The following is a 21,720-nucleotide window of genomic DNA, read 5'->3' on the forward strand; positions in this document are numbered from 1 at the left end:
TCTTCTGTGTTGGGTCCCTCCATCTCCCAGCCCAGCTGCACTCCTTTTGATCATTCACATTTCCTCCAAATGCATGTTGTCATTAATTAATTGAGTGTCTCATGGAAAGCGAGGTGGGGGAGATGGGCAGAGAACAGCTATAGCTACACTATTAAAATACAAACCAAGTCTGCTGAGTTTACTGAATGCAAGTGCTGAAGTGACTAATAAGATTTTTTACAGTTAATGTTTTCCTCTGAGGACAGACCCAGGACCAGAGATGGAAGGCATGGATTTTGAGGATGAGAAGTCCAAGAGGTACTGCATGAAGACAAAGCATGTGGCTATCATCTGTGGTGTCGTGGTCATTGTAGGTCTTGCCGTGGGGCTTGGCGTGGGATTGAGCAGACCTAAATCTCAGCAACATTCAGGGGAAACAGATCAGCCAACAAACCCTCCTCCCTCAGTGGACTTGAGTCCCTGTCCTTCTAGAAATGATGAGACTGGAGACTGGACCAATTTTAGACTGCCCACTTATGTCAAGCCTATCCACTACGATCTGGAAGTGAAGCCTGAAATGGAGACAGACACTTACACTGGGACAGTCAGTATTTCTATTGCTTTGGAAAAATCTACCAGCTACCTGTGGCTCCACCTGCGAGAGACCAAGATTACAGAAATGCCGACACTCCAGAAATCTTCAGGACAGCAGATTGCTGTGAATGACTGCTTTGGTTATGAGCCACAAGAATACATAGTGATGAAGGCAGGAACAGAGCTCTCTGTCACTGATGAAAGTGATCCCTACATACTCACCCTGAAGTTTCAAGGCTGGCTGAATGGTTCCCTGGTTGGGTTTTATAGGACCACCTACACTGAGAACGGACTTATCAAGTAAAGCAGTTTTTCTTTTATTTATTACACTTTCTTCTCTACTTCTTCAGGCATGCTCTATTCCTATTTCAGCTTCTCAGTCTTGTCTCTCACCAATTTGCTGACATTTCTGGGCTGTTCTTTAGTTTTCTCATTCCCCAAAGGAAGATGCTGTATTCAAAACTCTTTGGCTGCTGACAACTGAGTGTGGGCTGGAGAGATGAGGGGTTTGTTATTATTATTCTGAAAAACTTTTTCAGACTCTACTGGTCCCAGGTTGCCTTTGAGCTTTACAAATGGTTCTCTCAAAGAGCTGGAGGGATTGAGGCCTGTTTTTATAAAGAGCATACAGCTGTCTTCTGTCACTCCCCAACGTAACAGGTTTAGTGTAAAATGTTCTTGTGATAGTTTTCCTGACATCATGCCTCCTTGATGTTGTAAGCCTGAGGACTTCCCTCTCCCCTCTGCAGCTGCTTCAAATTATGGGTAGGAAAGTCCAAATGATTAAGGTTATCTTTGACTTGGATTTTTCTTGTGCTCCAGCTCTTCCTTTTTAACGTATCAATAGCTATTGAAAGATTACAAAGCCTCTGCCAGTTCACTTAACCCATTCCACTTCCCACGTTTTCACTATTTTCAGGTGGAAGCTTGAAAAAGCCACTGCGCACTGCTCAGAGGCATCTTTGCAGTTAACATATAGAGAGAACTTTCATTTTTTTTCCAATATTTACATTTCTGAAGTAACTCATTACAGCCTTTATGTCTAGAAGATAAACTTGGATAGATTTTTCCAAGGCCCTGTAGCAGAACATGGAGACAAACACTGGTGTGTTTTCACTTGTTTGCCCCCCCCGGGATAATGTTGTCATGAGTGAGAGTCTCATCAGCTCCAACTCAGCTGCTGGCAGGCAATGCCAGGAGTAGCAGCAGTGACAGGCACCAGAAGCAGAAAATCCAAGAAGCAGAGATAAAAAGCAAACATTAATTGCTCATACTTATTATTAATACATATTTATCTGATCTGGGAAGAAGCCATGTAAAGAACAGCTTGGACCCCAAACAGCTCTTTCCCTATTGTTTTCCTCCAAATTCCACCTTTGTATTGCTCTGACTTGGAAGGTGCTTTGGTTTTATGCTTTGAGTATCTGACATACCTGCAGAATTTTAAAGTGTAACCTGTTAGCATCTTCCTAAGTTGAGGTGTGTTACTTCCTTTGTATTAGTGAGGGATACCTAAATATTAAGTGAATTGCCCCAGGTCTGTCACACCATCAGAACAGCAGAATCAGAATGCAGGTCTCCTGAGTCACATAGCAGAAGAGGGTGAGTGACCTTCCTTCAAATCCAGACAGTATAGGAAGACAAGGACTAAGCATCTGACGTTAGGAAGAAAAGATAACTTCATAAACTACAGAAAGCATAAAATGTGAGCTCACTTTCAGAGGTTTCCTACTTCTTGATTTGAATGCTGAAAGTTACAACTGCAAGGATGATCTTAGCCAGCAGCCTGACACACTCAATACAAAAAGGAACTTGAGTGTGTGTGTTTGTTTGTTAAGCTTGAGAAGGGCTTTTGTAAGAATGAGTGAATGGTGATTTCTGTAATGCTTTCCACGTGGTTATGTTTGGGCAGAAGCAACGTATATGATAGTGATAAGTACAGCTTTGAAATGAAAGCAACCACCAGCCAAGTTGCTGCTATGCGGATTGAGGGTAGGTGATAGGATGAGGTGAAGAAGGATGGCAAGAGAAGGATTTTATTACTTACTGAAACTGCATTTTCCCCTGGCTTTCTGCTTAAAAAACAATGCTGACTAGAATTAGCTTTTTTTACTTCAGCTTTGCCTGAGGCAGACATCAACCTTGGAAAATTTCAACCCAAATAGTTCCTTTTTTGTCATGTTATAAGTAAGTACATATCAGATTGGGTAATAGCAAAAGTCAAGCAAGTCTATTAACAGTGGATGTTAGAGAGAAGGACGCTGAGGTGAAAATGAGAGCCAACATATAATTAACCTACTCGCCTCCCTTCTGGGCAGTGTTAGAAGCAGTGGGACTTTTTGAAAAGATTTATAATACTGGAAAGTCAGATCCCAGGGCTGAACTGCTCTCCAGCTGTCTACCTGTGAAGGCAAAGGTTTGCCTTTTGTTTACAAACTGGGCATATGTCCAGGCTCTGCTTTTGCTTAGATTCAAATGTCCCAACAGATGTCATTGAAAACAGGTAGACATGTGATGAACACGCCTGCAAGTCTGGTAACCTTGTGAGGCTTAGGGACAAGAATGCCTCGTTTGGGAATCCTGTTCAAACAGATCACACAATCCCCATTAGGACAAAGGTGCTTTTGGACATGCTCAGAAGTGGATCTTGAGATACCTTGGGAACACAATTATTTAAATTGATGTGCACATGTGGGTAGGGAGCAGGGAAGCACAAAATTTGAGAATGCAGATTTTATATTACACCTACTTAGATCCTCCTGCGGGTGCCCAGTTCCAGCTATAAGAACTAAAGTCCTTTTGCAAAGCTACTACTCTATGCATATCATTTCCCCTTTGATAAAAGGGGAACAACAGTTCTTCCCTACTTTGCATGATGCAGTGAGCATAAATATATTATTCTCAAATATTTTACAGAAAGGAGCACAACAGCAGTGCTTACTGGATGTAATGGGTTCTTTTAACTCTCAAGGAATGTACTAAACCCCCCTTTAATTTTGTTAATATTACAGATAATAAAAAAATGTCACAACAGCTGATTATTTTTTTATTTTGCATTACTATTAGTGACAAGGTATGGCTTCTCTTTTATAGGAATTCCCCCTGTCCTCCATAAGAGGAAAACAAGAGGCTTAAAAAATAAACTCAGCTGGGCACATGTCTAACAGAGAGACTTGAATTTAGGGTTTGATTGATCAGGGAAAGGCAGAACACTCTTTAGCATACAGAACTATCACTTCTGGATTTCTTCTTCAAGGAGAAAATTTTCTCAGAAGAAGCAGTGAATCTGAATTTTAGGAAAGACTAGGAGAAAAATGCCTTAATTATCCCAAGAGGAAGAGTTTTTGCACAACTCTTTCTGCTTTGGAAATAATAAAGAAGGGGTGGTGGTGGAAGCTCATCATGGTTCTAAATGCAGCACTGTTTTATTTTGGGAACAACAGCTGGATGTAGTCTCAGCCAGATTTTCATTCCTTATTACTATTATATTTACAACTGTCACCTCCAGTTCACATTTAAAGGTCTGGATATTAACAGCAAGAAGAAGGGCAGAAGCCACCAAGCAATGAAGAAAATCTTATCCAAAAACTATATTATACAGCATGAAAGGAAATGGCATTTTATGTTTCTAGTGCCATTTCTATGCATGACATAGCCTGGACTTACCATTTGTCCCATAGTGCTAAGGTTTTGCACTGCTGATGCACAAACCAGCAAATGTGGAGGCTGTCTGCCTCCACAAATATATGAGGATAGATGGATTATCACCTTATAAATCAACAGAGATATCACAGTGTTATCAGTCTGAAGGAACAAGATATAAATGTGTCAAAACATAGAGCCAATTTTTTAAGCAATAGCTGTGAAGCATTGCCCTGGGGACTTGAAGTTAACTTAATTGTGAAATAGCTTTCAAATGCTACAGAAAGTAGAAAGTGACATAAAGAAAAAAAAATACCAAGCAAAAAAAAAGAAACTCTGTTGAGCCTGAAGTTATGTTAAGGTGAATGTTCATTGTGCTTTCTGCCCATGAACTTTTGAGTTACTATTCCTATGAACATGAATAGAAAGAACCCAGACATATTACCTCTATCAGGCTTGTAAATGACCCTTGCTGCTACAAGTTCCTAAAGACCAGTTTAGTATTTAACTGTCACAGGGAAATGCCAAGGGCAACAGAAACATTGAAAAATTGTTTGTCAAGTGAGCTTGTAGGATTGCTGCAGATCAGTAATTTACGATGTGCGCTTTTAATTACTTTTTGGAAAGAAAAACTACCTTAATATTGGTAGAGCAGCTGTAGAAGTGCTGTCAGAAAATGCTCAACATTCCAGATTAATTGAAGAAGCATCTGTGATCCCTTTCACCATCAATCACTGGAGAATATGCTCTGCTACTGTATGTGGGAGCCTGATGTCACTGTGAGAAGTAATCACATGATATGAATGTTCTTAAATTTCACCTTATTTTTTATGTGACCCTTATTGTCTAGCTTCTCCAGTTATTTTTGAATAACTGAAATGACTTTCTAAACCCCCCCCCCAACACAGCTAGCATAGCATCAGTTGCATACTATGATGTTCAGCTGAACTTTACATGCTTCCTCCAGCAGTTTCATCAATGGAATCAGGGAAACACCAGCAGAAAACTGTAATTGGTAACTGCAGAAAAAAGAAACACACAAATAGGATGAGATTTTAGGGGCATTTATGCAATTCCAAAGTGTCTTCTCAGGAGATGCTCAGGACTCCAATCCCAACATCTGCTCTAGTGGGCAAAAGACTTAAGTCATATGAAGTGACTAAAGTAAACATCCCTATACCATGACCTTAATTTTCTTTCAGATTATAACATCAGTAGTTTATTTTTAGACACATAAATCAATGGCAAAACTCAAGAGGAAGGTGAGCAAAATTTTTACCATTCATGAGGGGTCATTCCTAACTTATTGCCTGGCTCCTAAAAATTTTTGATGATAAGCAACAGATTTTAGCTTTTGCTCTGAAACCTAGAGAATGTTGATGACAGACTTCGGGGTATACATGTTACACATGCCTTTATAATGCCAGCTTCTGCATTTCTGATGTACCCTGCTTTTATGAATGGACACAAATATTTGTAGTTGACTTTAGTTTATGAAATTGCTAAAATTGTGCTTAGAAATTTCAGATAGGATTTAAAAGATATGTAATGAAGGCTTGCCAATGTGTTGTTTGTTTAAGGAGCATTGCAGCTACAGATCATGAGCCGACAGATGCACGGAAATCTTTTCCTTGCTTTGACGAGCCCAACAAAAAGGCGACTTACAACATATCTATCATCCATCAAGACACATACCAAGCACTATCAAACATGCCAGTACAGGTATGTATTTCCCAGCTCTGCTGCTTAAGTGGAATGGTTCCTATTGTAAAGGTACTGGAAAGGTAACATGGATCTCAAGGTCCTTGCATAGTCACAGATTCTAGTATCCAGACACTGTAAAGTGAATGGTTAATAAATATTCCATAAAACAGAACTGGATGGCTAGTTAGGAATCCCAGTGGTCCACACGCACACAACATGGCAACACACAGCCAAATTCAAAGCAGAAACAAAACATCTCTTCTGTCTTCTGCTAGCTGGCCCTCTGTTCAGATATTCTAGATAAGCATCCCTCACTAACTATAAATAGGTAATGGCAGGTTCTTCAGTCAAACCAAGTGGACTCTGAGAAGGAATGCTCTGGAAGACAGTTGCTTCCCAGATGGGAATTCCAAAATATTCACTGAAACAACATAACAATCCAAAGCGAGGGTCTGCTGATCATAATCTGATGGCAAAGGATCCTTCTAGCAAGAAAGTCCAGGATTATTTTTAATAATACAGAAATTAAAATCTCATCTGTCAGATCATGGGTGTGGACATTTGTCAGTCCACCATGAATATAATTTCCTAACTAATCTATTTCTGGACCTGGTGGTTCAAATTCCAAGTTTTTTATGAAATTCAATGGCATCAATTATTTACCTCTAGGCCTTCTGGAAGAAGATTGAATGGCTTTCATCTGAGAGAGTTTCTAATGAATAGCTTAACTGAATGTGTAGTCCAATGTATAATTTCTAATAAATATGTTCTGAAGTGGGAAATAAAATGCCAAGTAAAAAAAAAAATAAATAAAGGAAGAAATAAATAAAGAGCTTCCAGCCTCCAGGCTGTTGACATTTGTGTCTTCCAAATCGCTCCCTCACCCAGAAAACAAAGGTCTGCTTTAATGTGTACAGCTTTATTTAAAGAGTCCCTCAAACCTTAACTATCCCTTAGCAATGCAGCTGACAGAACTATTGCCAATCTGCTACAGCTGCCTCCCAGACCCTTTGCAAACTTAAAGGTCTGACCTACTGTTATTAAAAATCTTTCTATGATAGAGCACCAGGCACTTTGATGAACAACAAATGAAAGGAGAATATTTGCTGTACCTTTCCTTGCAGACCTCAGATAAGTGAGAGTACTGGCAAGGAAAGTGAGGGGGTAAGGCTAGATGTTGTGGAGATTTAGTCAGTTTTGAGATTTACTTTACATCTTTACATGCGCCCCTTGCTTCTAATATGGACATACAAAAATAAGCTTTCAAATTCAAAGGGCTAGCTACCACTTGTTAACTAATCTTCTAAAATCCAAGTACAAGCAGCAAAATGTATATTATACTGGGTTCATACTCAGGTTTGACTAACAGATGATAGCAGGGCATTTTTTCACGTGGTGTGCTCACGAGGTCAGTAGCTCTGTTCTTAGCAGTGAAAGCTTGTTGGGAAATCCTTTAAATGGGTGGAAATGTAATCGTTTGTAAATGCACACACGCTGTATGTGACACGTCCTGCAGCAGTTTTGATGGTGTGGAGCTTTATAATCAGCACAGCAAAATCAACTCAGCAAATTCAGAAACTCGTATATTTCATTTGCATTTCTCAATGGAGTTAAATTTTATTTTTTTAGTGAAGTTCTGACTTTGTTGAAAGAACAAAATATATCAAAATAGAGTCAAAATGAGTCAAATAATGGAAAAGTAGATTATGAATATCTCTGTGAAAAAAATAAATTTGTGAAAAAGGTTAGTATTTTTTTGCTTATGGAGTCAGGCTCATATTACCTCTAACATTCATTATCTGTGCTTTATTTACATTGTATTTACAATAATCACATCTCATGAAGTATTGCATCTAGTAGAAGGTTAGTATCTTTAATATTTTGTTTGCTTTTATCCTGTTTAAGTTAGTCATCCAGTCAGAACCACAAAAAAATTACAAGACCTGCAACAGCAGATAATGAACAGCAGAAGTAAATATTTAGAGGATGAATCACATAGAACAGGTTGCAGGTTTGGTCGTAGAGTTCAGTTGAGAGTTAAGGATATTTGGGAAAATCAGGAATGGTATTTAAAATATAAAAACTATGATCAGCACTAAACCTTATGTACAGTTAAACAATCCACCAACTAGCAGTGCTAATTTGTATCTGAATGAGTTCAGAATATATTCATTAGACTTGTCTTTATCTTAAGTAGCATCTCTGTAATCCCTGCCTCCTACATGATGCATGTATCTAAGAGAGCAGAGAATCCAGCCTCTTCTCTAACCTGTCCAAAGTGATGTTGTTTTATACAACTATTTCAAGAACAAAACACACTAGCATACACTGGAAAACTCCTGCTGGCAAAATGCCTATGCATCTGAATGATTTCAAATTCTTGATGAAAATTAGAACCAGGTAAAGTTTTTTAGTGCAGAAAAACAAAGTTCTATTTCATGAATTGCAGTATTGCAGAAAAAAAAAAAAAAAAGCATTTTATCTGTTCTCATGCCATCAGCACTGGGATGCCAGAAGAGGTGAATCTGGAGAGGTGATTTATGATTCCTATGCGGTTTCAGCCTTTTAAGATGTATTGTACCCTATTCTGCATGTGTTTGCAATTCCAAAAATCAAATTAATTATTTTTCCATTTCTGCAGCAAACTGTACAGCTGGGCAATAACTGGAATCGGACAACTTTTGAAAAATCAGTTCCCATGAGCACATACTTGGTATGCTTTGCGGTGCACCAGTTTCAGTGGATAGAAAAAATATCGGCTAGTGGAAAACCTGTAAGTCCTGTTGCCTCCTGAACATGGTTCAGATGACAGATGTACTGGGATTTGCATTTAAAAAAACCACCAAACATCTCTTTTTATGATACAAACAGGAACATTTTTTCCCCTTGCCTATATCTGTGTTATGCAGCCTGTTTTATTAGGTTAGGTGTTCACAGTGGTCCTTCTGACTTTGACTACATACAGTGTTTTGCAGTCTTTCCCTGTCTTCCATTTTAGTGAGATTCCAGTCAGTATCTCACATACAGGCACACGGGTGAGGAAAGAGCACTATTTCTCCAACCTCCTCCCTGGTTTTGAGTTTGAGGGAATGCACAAGTTCAGGGGTACAAGACATTCATGGCCATAGATACAAATACTTTACAGTTTTCTGTGGATTGAAAGGTGTGAAGCTATGCACTTGATGTCCTCCTATTTACTGTCATGGAGACATAGGATTACAATGCTATGTTCCATTATGTATTGGCTTTAATATTCTTTATTTTACAAGTGTCTAAAGGTAGCCGCCCAGTGTAAGTTCTTTACAAATAAGTATTGAAGCAGCAATAAATGAGCAGCGTCAGTGCCTGCCTGCACTGCTGGATATTTGGTAGGTGCCCTAATGAAGTGAATATGTTTGAATCTGAATCCATTAAATCAAAATAGCACCTTTATTTAGATGCAACAGGCAGTACAATCCAGCTCTCACTTGGATTGAAATCTCCTGAAGGTGCAGGTGATGAGGCTTAAGGAGATCACAAGACATTACATTGAATCACAACCTGAAAACCTAAATACAATTTGCCTCTCAACATAAACTCCTCATTTAGCCTACACCTAGTCTGAGATACTCAAACCACTGTTAACTAATTATTGGTTTCCATCTTATTTTAATCTGAGACAGATGATGATCTCAGGACTGTATGCTCTTGCTGCTTCCCCTTTCTTTTGCCTTAGGGATGTAGTACATGGTCTTGCAGTTCAGCTGAGCTGGCAGTGCTTTCCTCCTCTTCTGGAGGCAAGTGACACTGATGGACAAGTAATCTAGAGCAAAGCCAGAGCCAGACCACTGTTCCCCTAGCAAGGAAGCTCTTTCTGAGCTTCTCTATCTGAAAAAGCTCAACAAATCCTTCCCTACTTAAGGCTGTCTACTGATGTGAAAATCTGCCTTGTATAAATCTCCAAAGTGCTGATCCAGTTCTTAGCAAAGACTTTCTGGCACAGCACTGTGCTGAGGCCTCCCTCCTCTACACCCTCGCTAGCATCATGTGCTATGTTTATATTATTTCTTGACAAATAGCAAAGGCTAAATTACACTTAGCCAAGCAAACAGAGCCTGGTTTGAGATAGCAACACAATATTCTTAGATCCCTGTTTTTGGCTTAGTAATTTGTAAAACAGGAAAATGTTTAAGGCCACCCAGTCACACAACTTTGTTAACCAGAAGCTCTTCAGAGTGGCTGCTCCATTCACTATCAGAGACAGGACTTTGATTATTTGGCCTTGATAGATATTTTCTACAGTTAAGTTAATTTAATAATCAGAATTTATGCAGATTTGTACAATATAATACAGTTGGGGAGGCATGTAAAACTATTTATTTCCTAGATGCAAAAGTTAGCATTCTCTGCTTATCCATGCCATGCTCTAGAATATGGATCTGAGGTCAATATTTACTTTTTTTCCCTCCAAGCAAAACAGTAAAGCCACAATGTTCCTGACTGGTTATAACTTTTCTAAATAAAAGGGAGTGTTCACTGAAACGTGGTAATTAAAGCGTGTGTGTGTAGAAGCAGCAGTGTTCATGTCAGTACAGAGGTTGCCTGAAGAAACATCTTCTAATTCAAGCCTTGCTTACTACATATTTTATTAATGCTATTCACTAAACAATGTCTGAGGGCTTGCCTGCACTTGAGTTGCCCACACTTGGGTTTTTAAGTGAGGTTAAATTCATAACCATTTCCTTTCTCTTCCCACGGACTTTAGCTTTACCAATATAAAGTATATGTGTAAGAATGTTCTTAATTAAGGGAGCCATTTAACCTCCGTAACTAAAAATTACCTTTTCTCCAGGAAAACCAGGCTACCTTTGGAGTTTTTTAATCAGATATTTAGAAAGTCCTTCTCCTGACGAAAGTGTTTCTTTCCAAAAACTTTGAAGCCCAGCTGAGCAATGAGGTATTTAGATTCACAGACTGCTGAAAAAAAACATTCCAGTTTTCTGTATAAATTGCTAGCTATAAATCCCTCATCCAACAGAAAGAATCCATGTGATCCATATATTGCTTTCATAAACAACAGCAACAGCATACAGCTCACATGGCACAGTAAATTATTTAAAAACTCTGCCATTCTCTCTGAAAGCCATTGCCCTAACAGAGATATTAATGGAATCAGTGGTAGGAAATGAGCTTACAGCTGAAAACAATGCTCCTGAGCTGATTACCTGTCAGGTACCAAATGTCTGGTTTGGAAAATCACAGAGGAGATTATACAAATGAAACCCAAAGTCAGTTCTAGTGCATGCTGAAGGTTTTGGAAACCATTAACATGGATAAGCTAGAGGACCAAAGACTGCTAAATTGGGTAAAGAGCTTACTGAAGTGGAAATTGCAAACTGTAATTGCAAACTGACCCTGAGGGAAATCCCTGGCCTTGGAATGAATTCCCAATTGAATTTCATAAGCTTTTTTTGGTTTTGTTTTTTTCATTCCAACTTTATTTCTGACCACTGACCCATCCTCTCCTCTCGCTGGAGAGAGTGTAATTTCATGGTATCGAAATCAATGTATTGTCAGGCTCTAAGAGGGCTTCTAGAGTAGGCCAGCTGCTTTGCTCCATTTAGACCCTAAACTCCTGGCTGTAAGACAGCACCGAGGAGTAAACAAGCCACACCAACACAGCCAGAAGAATGTGACCCATTCATGAGAGTCACAGAGCCTGCAAAATTATATGGGTCCATTTTCCTGAGGCCAGAAACTTCACTCCAAATAAATATCTCTTACTTTCCACACTGAAGATTGTGGGGGACAGTGAAGAGAACACCTTATAGCTCCTGCCAGTGGACACTCCAGTGCTATGGCTCTGCCCTGGGGCAGAGACCTCTGTGAGCTTTGGGATAAAAAGTTTGAGGGGAAGACCCTTAAAAGACTCCATAAATTCTGAAGTGGAACTTTGTCTTCATGATGTGGAGGTAACATCCCAAAAAGTTTTTTCAGGCTTCCTCATCCTTATGGGTGCCATAAGGGCTCTAGTCCTCCAGGGCATGAGGTTTCCTACTGCTTGACAGTAATACCCAAAGCAGTACAGGCACCAAGCCACAGAGATGGAAAGGGCAGCACTCAACACACTAATTTTTGTGTTCAGGGAAAAAAAGAACGCTCAGATATGCAAAAGGAGCAGAAAAATGGTCACACACAGAGCTACCAAACATGCCAGTTTTCCTGCATCTGCCTGGTTGGAGGAGAGCCAGAGAGTTGATTTTTGCCTGGTATTTCCAGAAGTGCAGCAGCCCAGCAGGCACCATAACTGTGACCACGTGGCTGTATGGCCTGAGGTCCCAGGCAACCAGCCACTCAACCTGCATGGGCCAGTATGCCAAGGAAGACTTACAGATCTGATAAACACACTAACTTCAAAGGGTCCGAGATCTTCAAGCATAAAAGGACAAGAGGAAATTGTGATGATAGTAGGTAGAAAAGGTAGACAGAAATTGAAGAAAATAAGGTGTTATGGGCTTCAGACAGATTTCAGGATAGCTGTGCTCCTAAAGATCAATCTGATGGGATCGTTTCAGACCAATGAACTGCTCAGAACAAGTGGATTCCCTTCAATTGTGCTTACCCAGGCTTCCATCTTGACAAAACCAGACCTTGGGGAAGGAAGGGCTAGTATGTACCAAGGCATTGCTCCAAGCTTGGCCTCTATGAGCTTCTGAGCATGGGTTTTGCCATTTTACAATTTAAGCATACTGTGGAAAGAGTGCACAGATTATGTTGACTTGGTCTCCCTTACATACAATATTTGAAAACCTTTATGGAATCAGTGTGTAATGGAACAGAATTCATTATTCAGGCCAGTCTCTTAGGAAAACCTGCAGCATTATAGGTATGTATGTTAAATGACTTTTCAATGCTTGCCATCTTCTAACTTCTTCTAACTGAAGACTTGTCACTCTGTGTTTTACAGCTGAGAATTTACGCCCAGCCACTGCAAATACACACAGCAGAATATGCAGCAAATGTAACAAAAACTGTATTCGACTTCTTTGAAGAGTACTTTAATGTGAGCTATTCTCTTCCAAAACTAGGTGATTATTAATACTTACATTTTATCATTGTGTTAATCCACTGTAACAGTTATATTTCTCCTTAAGGTCTCTCTGCTTTGGTGGAAAATAGCACAAAAGCATTTAGTTGCTAGCGGCTGCTATGATGTCAGGATGTTTTAAAACCATACCATGTCATTCAAGATGTTCTTAAATGTCATGAGAGTTGGCCTCAGTAACAGTTTTGTTACCAGTTCTCACAGTTCAGTTTGCTGAACTGAAGCACCAGTCCCAGACTCTCTCTTGTCAAGTGTCTTGTGAAAAATCAAGGAAGCATTGGTGTCATCAGCAAAGGAACAACGTGAGCTAAAGTAGAGCCAGAAGAAATTTGAGAAAAATATGTACCACTTCCATGGGAACTTCTGGACAAAAGTCAGCAGTGAGATAAGTAAGGATGCAAACTGCCAGAGAAAATGTCATACTATTTATTAACCTTAGTGCAAAGTGGGCGTGTATCCACTTCTTAGAATGAGCATGGTCCAGCATATAACTTGTTGTTTCTACTGCTGGGCTAAATAAAGACCCAAAGCTAAACAAGACTGGGCACACAATCAAATTTTGCCCATGGTTACAAAACAAGCAAAGAAAAAGTAATGTAGTTGGGTGTCCTCTAGCTTGGCTATTTGGACTCTGGATCTGATTTATGCAGTTTGAACTAATAAAGTAGAGAATGTAATCAGTGTTTTGGAAATGCCCCCTCCTGAGACCTCCAAAGAGGTAATTCAGCTAGGTTCATGAACTTAAAAGGGTAGAAAAATATTAACTATAAACAAGTTAAGCAAATGTAATGGGGAAAAACAACAACTACAAAGATAATTAACAGTGGTATGCAAACCTTCTACTGGCTGTTCATACATGTACATGTATGTACTATTAGGCTAACCTCTGTTACTTAAACAACAGATTTTTACTTCTTCCTTTCAAGAAACATCATCTGAGTTTACTGCAAAAATCTGTTTGCATGACAACTGAATTAGGGAAACCAGTTCTTTCATACACTGGTAACCCAGTAATAATTGAGATTATATCTCACCTATGCTCCATATTCAAACCTTCTTCAGAGTATGGATAGGGGCCTGTCTCCAGTACAGGGTGGACTGGTAATCCCAGGTCAGCAGTATCAGATGGTAGATGCTTTTGTAGATTTTATACTGTTCCTCTCAGAATGTCTATTTGTTGGATAACAGATCTTTACTTATTATGTTGTTCTCTCTGTATAAGAAGTCATCTAGATCAACCCTGATGAATCAAATATGTTTATGCATAATGGTTTGTTTAAATACTGTGTTTCATGTTGATTTATGGCTTCTGGCATGGACATTCTCTTTGTGATTCTCATTTTGACTGTCAGTGAAGCCCTTGGCAGACTATCAGATTTGATTCTGTAATCAAATTGTTTAAATTAAAATAAGAAATTCCTATCTTCTGTTAGGGTGGGGTGAGGTTGTTTGTTCTATTCAGTTTTAAATCCACCTGCACTTTTTCAGTAACCCCAAACAATGTGGTCATTATTTGCAGAAGAAAATGCCAGGCCAACTGAACTCACAATTTTGATTTAAACCAGTATTGACCCCCACAAATTGCCAGGAATAGAAGCAGATGTTGTTCACAACATGGGAGATTTACTTCAATTAACATGTCAATAAATAGTTTGAATGCAACAGTGTGACAAACAATGACATGCCTCATTATGCTGTGGATAGTTTCAGGTTTACGGCCTACAACACATCCCCAGACAATACTATTAATTTCTGGAGCCAAAATTAAATAATGTATGATATGCATTCTCCCAGGAGGTGGCATACCATCACCTCACAGGACAGATCCTCAGTAGTGCAACTGATGCTAGCTCTGTTAATCTCAGCGGAGCCTTGCTATCAGCTGCTCTAGGCCAGTTCCCAGCTTCTCAAACACAGGTTACAGACTGCAGTCCACAGTACTAAGCCAGAACCACAGATGGTAAGCAAAACAGGCTGTGAACACACAGAAAGAGGACCAGCTAAGTGGCATAAAGGATACAGTGGTAATCATGTTCTCTTTCTTTCAATGTAGATAAAATAGCTATTCCAGATTTCGGGACAGGTGCTATGGAGAACTGGGGGCTGATCACATACAGAGAAACAAACCTGCTGTATGATCCCAATGAGTCAGCCACTTCCAACAAACAGAGAGTAGCTGCTGTGATAGCCCATGAGCTTGTTCATCAGGTACATTTTTATGATTCATTTTTACAGTGCTTCAAAAGTGTACTCCCAACATTTTAATCTCACAAATACTGTTCTTAACTCCATCGCAGGATCTTCTATGTGTGCTCACAGTTTGATTGCAAAAGTTCATGTTAAAACAGTTCCCCATTAGAGCTTTACCTACTGCCTTTGAATCCTTCTCTGGAAGTTAGATGCTCAGGTCCAGATGGTGAGCCAGTTTATGAAAATCTCTCTGAAATGTCTTTTAGGAACTAATTTGCATGTGCAGATGTCTCTTTCGAGCAAACAAACAAGGACAACTATACACTGTAAAAGCTGTCTGAAAACATATCCTTACAAGCACAAATCATCAAATCAAGAGGAAGAAACTAAAATTTTTCATTAGCTCATGAATCATTATCAATCTCCCCAGTAATATGCAATTTTATAATACAAGTGAAGTTTTAACACAAAGCGAAGCCTGAATTCCTACTTAAACCCCAGAATTATAGTAATTTTCATCTGGCAACAGGAAGAAAAGTGAACAAATTAATGTTATATGTGGAGATGTGAGATACTAAAATGTACATTTACCATTTAGCTAACACTAACATAAACGATGTTTATAATTGTAGTGGTTTGGAAATATTGTGACCATGGATTGGTGGGATGACTTGTGGTTAAACGAAGGATTTGCCAGTTATTTTGAGTTCCTGGGAGTAAATGCTACAGAACCAGATTGGCAAATGGTAATTATTTCTGTCTTGTGGAGGGTTGGCAGGGCTGAGGGGAGCATTTTGGAAAGGAGTAAAAATTAGACAAGGATGATGAAGACTTAAAGTATGTTTTTAGAAAACTAACATAGTGCAATGCAACATAAAAGAAAAAGTTATTTTAAGCTTCTCTACCTACCTGTGTTATAGTCTGAGACTAGTCAAACAAAACTTTGTAAAGTATTAGTCTGCATGGAAAAGTCATTCTTTTTAGCAAAGTAGGTCAAGTGTCTTGTTATTATTATGGCAAGTAATACTTGGTGGATCCTGGACAGAACTTTAGCAATTTTGCAAGGTTGTTGGAAGGTCTAACACTGGAAGATGGAGTTTCTCTTTTATTTATTTAGTTGGGCTGTAGTGTCTCTTCATGGGACTTGTCTAAGGGTTGGGAACCTGGGCCTGCCTTCACAGTTTGGGCTGTTTGTTAAGGAAAATATCAGATCCTTCATTCAGCTGCTGCCTGCACTTTAAGTGTCATTGCAAATGCCCTAGTTCAGACAACCTCTAGTACACACATTGCAAAAAAAGCTAGTGATAGAGAATGGCCCACAGCACTGGCTGTTCAGCAAAACAAACTCCAGTCACTTTAAGGGGGTTGCAATGAAAGGGTAGCTGTAAATATGCATTATACTCCGAGGAATGATAACAGCATGTGGATAAAGGGAGGCTTGCTCTCTCCTTCCTCCCCTCCCAAACAGATGCAATCGCACATCACATGCAATGTTTCCCTCAGCTGTACAAATGTAACGAGATTCTGGCTACTAGAATATATATAACATGCCAGTGAAAGGAAGCAGGGTAGGTTTGCAGAGGTTGACCCTGTTGTCAAAACCTACTCACCCCTTCACCTAGTGACTTCAAAAGCGGGCATTGTTTATTTGGTGCTTCCCCAGCTTTCCTTCCTGCTCCCCATAAATATCTCTTCTGATCCACATTATGTGAGGCTGAGAATAAAATTATTCCTGGGTCACTCCTTTTACAATTTGAAGTAGAGGATCTGTTGTGGTAACTACATTAGGAAAAAAAAAAAAAAAAAAGTAATTAATGAGCCTAAAATTTAAAATATCTTTTTGTATCTAGATACCATGCTCATTTAAGATCTAAAGCCATTTCAGTGTTAGCATCCTAGTGAGTAGAAGAGGAAAACTAAATAGAGAATTAGTCTTTTTCAGTCAATATTGACTAGGAAGTAAGGGGATTTTGACTGCAGGCAACTTCATTTAAAAAATTAATAATTATAATTTCTTCTAAAAAATCATAAACCTTGGGATGGGGAATCTGCATCCTTCCTCCCTCTTTCTCTTCCTTATGAGCTCCATTTCTACAAGAGGAACCCATAACGCTTTGCAGATATTGTCACATTGCTGAAATTGGTAATACAATTCCATTTTTTTGCCTAGTGTGTGGGTTTTTATGTTATGATACACATGGGAAAGCAGGATTTTCAAAAGGCAATTTATCTTAGTTAAGGAAAAAATTTACCCCTCCCCGCTCAGACATAAAGCAGAAGTTTGCAAGTCCTTCTTTAAGGGAGGTAAAATTTCATTCCATTTTCCTACTGCCTCTCCCTAGAGAAGCTGCAATTCAAGCTACTTATTTTGTGAAGTTAGTCATATACTCCTGCGTTTGTTTCCATTCTAACACCTTCTCTTTCTCAGCTTGAACAGGTTTTAATTGATGATGTGCTTCCTGTAATGATGGATGACTCTTTGCAGTCTTCCCATCCAATTGTGGTGGATGTGTCATCTACAGCTGAAATCACCTCTGTGTTTGATGGGATATCCTACAGTAAGGTAGAGTATCCTCCTGATGTGACTTTGGATGCAAAGAAAATGGGGCTTGGGAGGGGAGATAAAACTCAGGGGAGCTTATAATAATAGCTCCTAACCCACTTGGGCTGTGTCTGTGTGGATATTTTTCCTAGGACATTTCTGACTGTTGTCAGTGGTGATTCAGTCAAAAGCACCTGTGAGAGAAGCAGCACAGCCAGAACCTCGATCAGCCACTGTGCACCAAACCTGCACACCGACATGCAGGGAAATCACAGTGTCAGCAGGTTCTGCCACTGGAGTTTTTGAGTTTAAAATTATCCAAAACTATATACTAAGCACATCCTTCTCCCACTACCTCATGTGATGATGCAGCCCAGTTATGTCAAGTCTCACAATCTTATGCAAGGGTAGATGATGCAAGGGCAGATGTCCAGGTGTCCTCTCTCTCACTTTCCCATTTCACCTTCGGGGCAGTATAACCAAGCAGCGAAAACAGGAAAGTAACTTTCTGTCTCATACTGCTCACAGTATCCCAGCCACTCTAGAAGCCTTACCAAAGATGAACTACAGCAGCCTCTACCGGCTTTGGCCCTAGACTGGGAGATTAGTTAGCTCCACGTTTCACTAACAATTGTGGAGCTCAGGACTGACCTGGTGTACAGTAGTCTGTAGGCCAGGAGATGGTAGAGGACACGCCATTAGGTATTTGACAAACTTTATGCTCATCCTGGGGATGTCCCTGTCAGTGATGGTGGGGACCTGTGCCCATAAAGGCTCTCTCAGGAGCCAGCTGGAACTGACTGGAAGAATACACTGGGTTTTTCTGAGCAGCCAGATATTAGGATGTTGGTACAATCCAACTGCTGCTGTGACCAGGGCACACAGAGGGCTCCTTGCACCCACAGCCTCTAGTAGTACTAGCTGTATGGGACAACAGCCAGGAGCTCAGCACTTACAGAAAACTGTTTTGAGGTCCAGAGCATTAGAGAGGCCAGCTGCCATGCTGAAGATCACCACTTTGATGTGATCAGCTAGGATCCAGACTAGGAGGCTGAAGCCAGCTTGTCTTCCTCCATATCAGATATAGCGAAAGCCATTTTGTCCTTAGACAACCCTAGACATGGAACAAAGCACGTGTCCCCCAAACTCCCTATCTATCTGATATCTATCCAGGGAGTCCCTTGACTCAAGTGCACTGACAACACTTGCTTCTAGTTATTCTTTTTCAGCGCATTGAAAGACAAGTCTGAAGAAGCACAGGAGAAAATATCCCTGTCTCTCTTCCCTCTCACCCCCATATATGCCACCAAGATGAGGAAGGAGCTGAGACTCTGCTCACTCTCTCCTCAACCAGCTAACTCCCATGTTGCTTCTGAGCCTCATACACCATGTTTGTGTTGACAGCTTCTCGTATGACTCGGTCAGTGTTTCCTATCTGATGCCATAACAAGTTTCCACTAAACACACAAAATCCACCATTATTAAATACTGCTTGTTGCTTTCCTACCAAGCTCCCATTATTGGCTAAACACAAAGGATGTATTGCATTGACTTTAGCTTTAGCTGTGCTAGTCTGTAGCTGTAGATATTACTTTAATTAGCTAGACTTGTTCCATCCATTTCCATCACTTTTCTGTTTTCAATTGTTAGATCCTCTATCCAACAATACAACCAGTATTTATTGCATCATAAATACCTCACAGTCAAATTATAAACTCTGTGAAAACCTGCATTGTGTAACACTGTTCTTAAATCAAACTAACAAAAAGTCAAGAAACATACAGAGCTAAATCAAATACTCTGGATCAAAATGTATTTTAGTGGTGATCTAAGCAAGAGACATACTTTTGCATGGTCTGAACAAACAATGGAGAAAAAAAACCCTAGCTTTTACTCATCTCTTTGTGCCTAGATAATTGCTACATGAACTCATTTTTTTTCTTTTTTAAATGAAAACATTTGAGGATTCATGCATTGTTTGGGAACAGTCTGCTTGGGATATAATTTGGCTTGGGATATAATTTGGCTTGAATGAGAAAGTCTTCATGTAGATTTAGCTCAAATTTCTGTTGGTATTTACATATAAATGCGTGACAAAAATTAACTTGTTCCTTTTTGGCTTTATTTTGGCTTCTCTTTTGCATTTTTTTTTTATAAAAACAATATCCTCACAATCATATTCATCACTAAACAAATAAAGCATGTTTTGGAATGCTCTCTGTTAGTTTTACCAGAGCAATTATAGGGCTTATACAATCCTAAAACTCTAATGAATTGCCTAAGGGTCTGAGGAGTCATTGCAGTATATTTTGTAAGCGAACATTTAACTGCTGTATGATCAGTAGGGCATTATGTGCCTAGGAAAGCTCTACTAAACTTGAGTCGGTGACTACACAATTAATGCATATAAATTTGTTTAATCTGCTCTTAAAAAGTAACTGCGTCTCACCTCTTTTCCAGTTTAATCCTCTTTCTTAGTTTGAAAGATTCTATTAACATAACAATGAGATTTTTTTGTCTTTGGAGTTCAAACCTTGACTACCTTTTCAGAAAAACAGATACTTAAATTTAAGTTCTGCTAGAAGTTTGCTCTTAGACCCCCACACTTTTGGAACCTCCCAGCTAAAGAAGTTTAGGATTAAATGTTCCACATTTCTGCTGTATACAATCTTGTCATATACTTGGCAATTGCTACAACTCTTTAGAAGAAGTTATGTGGGTGTTGATAAAAGACTCCCCCCCACATCCCCATCAGACAAGGTGAGCCATTCAAACCGGGGTCACTTCCCTGAACCTCCCCAAATAGTTGAAAGAAAGGAAAATTATTAAACCAGTTATAGGAGCATCTGAGTTATTCTCAAATGCACTTCACCATAGACTACAGAGGAATAACAAAAGCAGGGGAAAGAGACTGAAAAACAGCAGGAGAAGATGCAAGGGGCTAACTAGACACTGCAATTTAAAGCAAAAGAAATCTTCACTATTCCCAAATGCATGCATAAATGCATATTTCTACTCTCACTTTTAATATAAATGGGAGGGATTGGTCTGTGAGAGGTGATATCAGGTAGGTGGCTGATAGACAAAGTTGAGCGACTGAGCTACTCTAGTGCATACACATGGCCTTACATGTATTATTATAGTAATCATAAACAGCTTTATGATGGATATCTGTTCTAAATTTTACTGAATCATTTTTGAAAATATTTCATGGCAAGCACACTAAATTACTGTATCAGAAAAGAGTCATCTGCTAACCACCTTGACTCTGCAACAATAGTCTGAAAAGCAGTCTGGGGCATATCTCTTCAAACACTCCCTCTGCCATATCTTGTGCAATCAAGTTGTTATTCTCAAACACTTAAATAGAGGAGACAGGATTTACTGAGAATTCAGATAACATTCTTGTTTTCATGGGACAACTGGATTTTTAAACCATTCATGGCATTGGGCTCTCAGCTGCCCTTTGATTTAGTTGAGAAAATGAAGATACGATAATCCTAAAATCGTATTTTGCATTTTAGATTGGGTTTGCACTGCTTTTGTTTTTCATCATTTGGTGCCCCACTCTGTTCCATGTGACTCTTCTGCTTCTCTCTCCTATCTTCCCTTTGTTTCTTTCTTCTTTCAAGGTCCTAGTTGTTGTTTCTCTCTGAGGCCCAAGTAAGTAGGTTCTCTGATCCAAATTCTACCCTGCTTCAGAGGCCAAAGCTCTTATACCAGTCCTCAGAAATTCTCATTCTGAATGTTGAGATGACATCTGCAACATGGATAGGCCCAGACTTACAGCATTTTCGGAGTTTCCTCCCTGCTGTGTGTTCAACTGAAGTCACTTCCTCTATCAGGCTGTGCTGCTGGACAGGGCTAGTTCCCAGCTGCTTTCACCCCTGTCCTCTTCATAGTGAAACAGGGAGCCCTGCTCACACAAAGTGGTAGAGTGGCAGGACAGTAATCCCCCAGCAGCAGGGCTCGGGAGCCCTTCTGC

The 21,720-nt window shown here is 39.6% G+C and overlaps 1 protein-coding gene across 1 annotated transcript in view; it reads left to right on the plus strand.

The window, feature by feature from the left end:
- Nucleotides 1-259: 259 nt before the first annotated feature.
- ENPEP (glutamyl aminopeptidase) overlaps nt 260-21,720 on the plus strand; it is a gene marked incomplete at its 5' end in the record, with an annotated part of 34,118 nt that continues 12,657 nt past the window's right edge. The window contains 7 exons of the mRNA XM_080626130.1: nt 260-873; nt 5,796-5,937; nt 8,561-8,692; nt 12,866-12,986; nt 15,057-15,211; nt 15,826-15,939; nt 17,622-17,756. Of these exons, the coding sequence (XP_080482256.1) occupies nt 260-873; nt 5,796-5,937; nt 8,561-8,692; nt 12,866-12,986; nt 15,057-15,211; nt 15,826-15,939; nt 17,622-17,756 (1,413 nt within the window). The remainder of the gene's footprint in view (nt 874-5,795; nt 5,938-8,560; nt 8,693-12,865; nt 12,987-15,056; nt 15,212-15,825; nt 15,940-17,621; nt 17,757-21,720) is intronic.

Source organism: Psittacula echo (genome assembly GCF_963264785.1).
Source record: "Psittacula echo genome assembly, chromosome: 1".
Lineage (NCBI taxonomy): Eukaryota > Metazoa > Chordata > Aves > Psittaciformes > Psittacidae > Psittacula > Psittacula echo.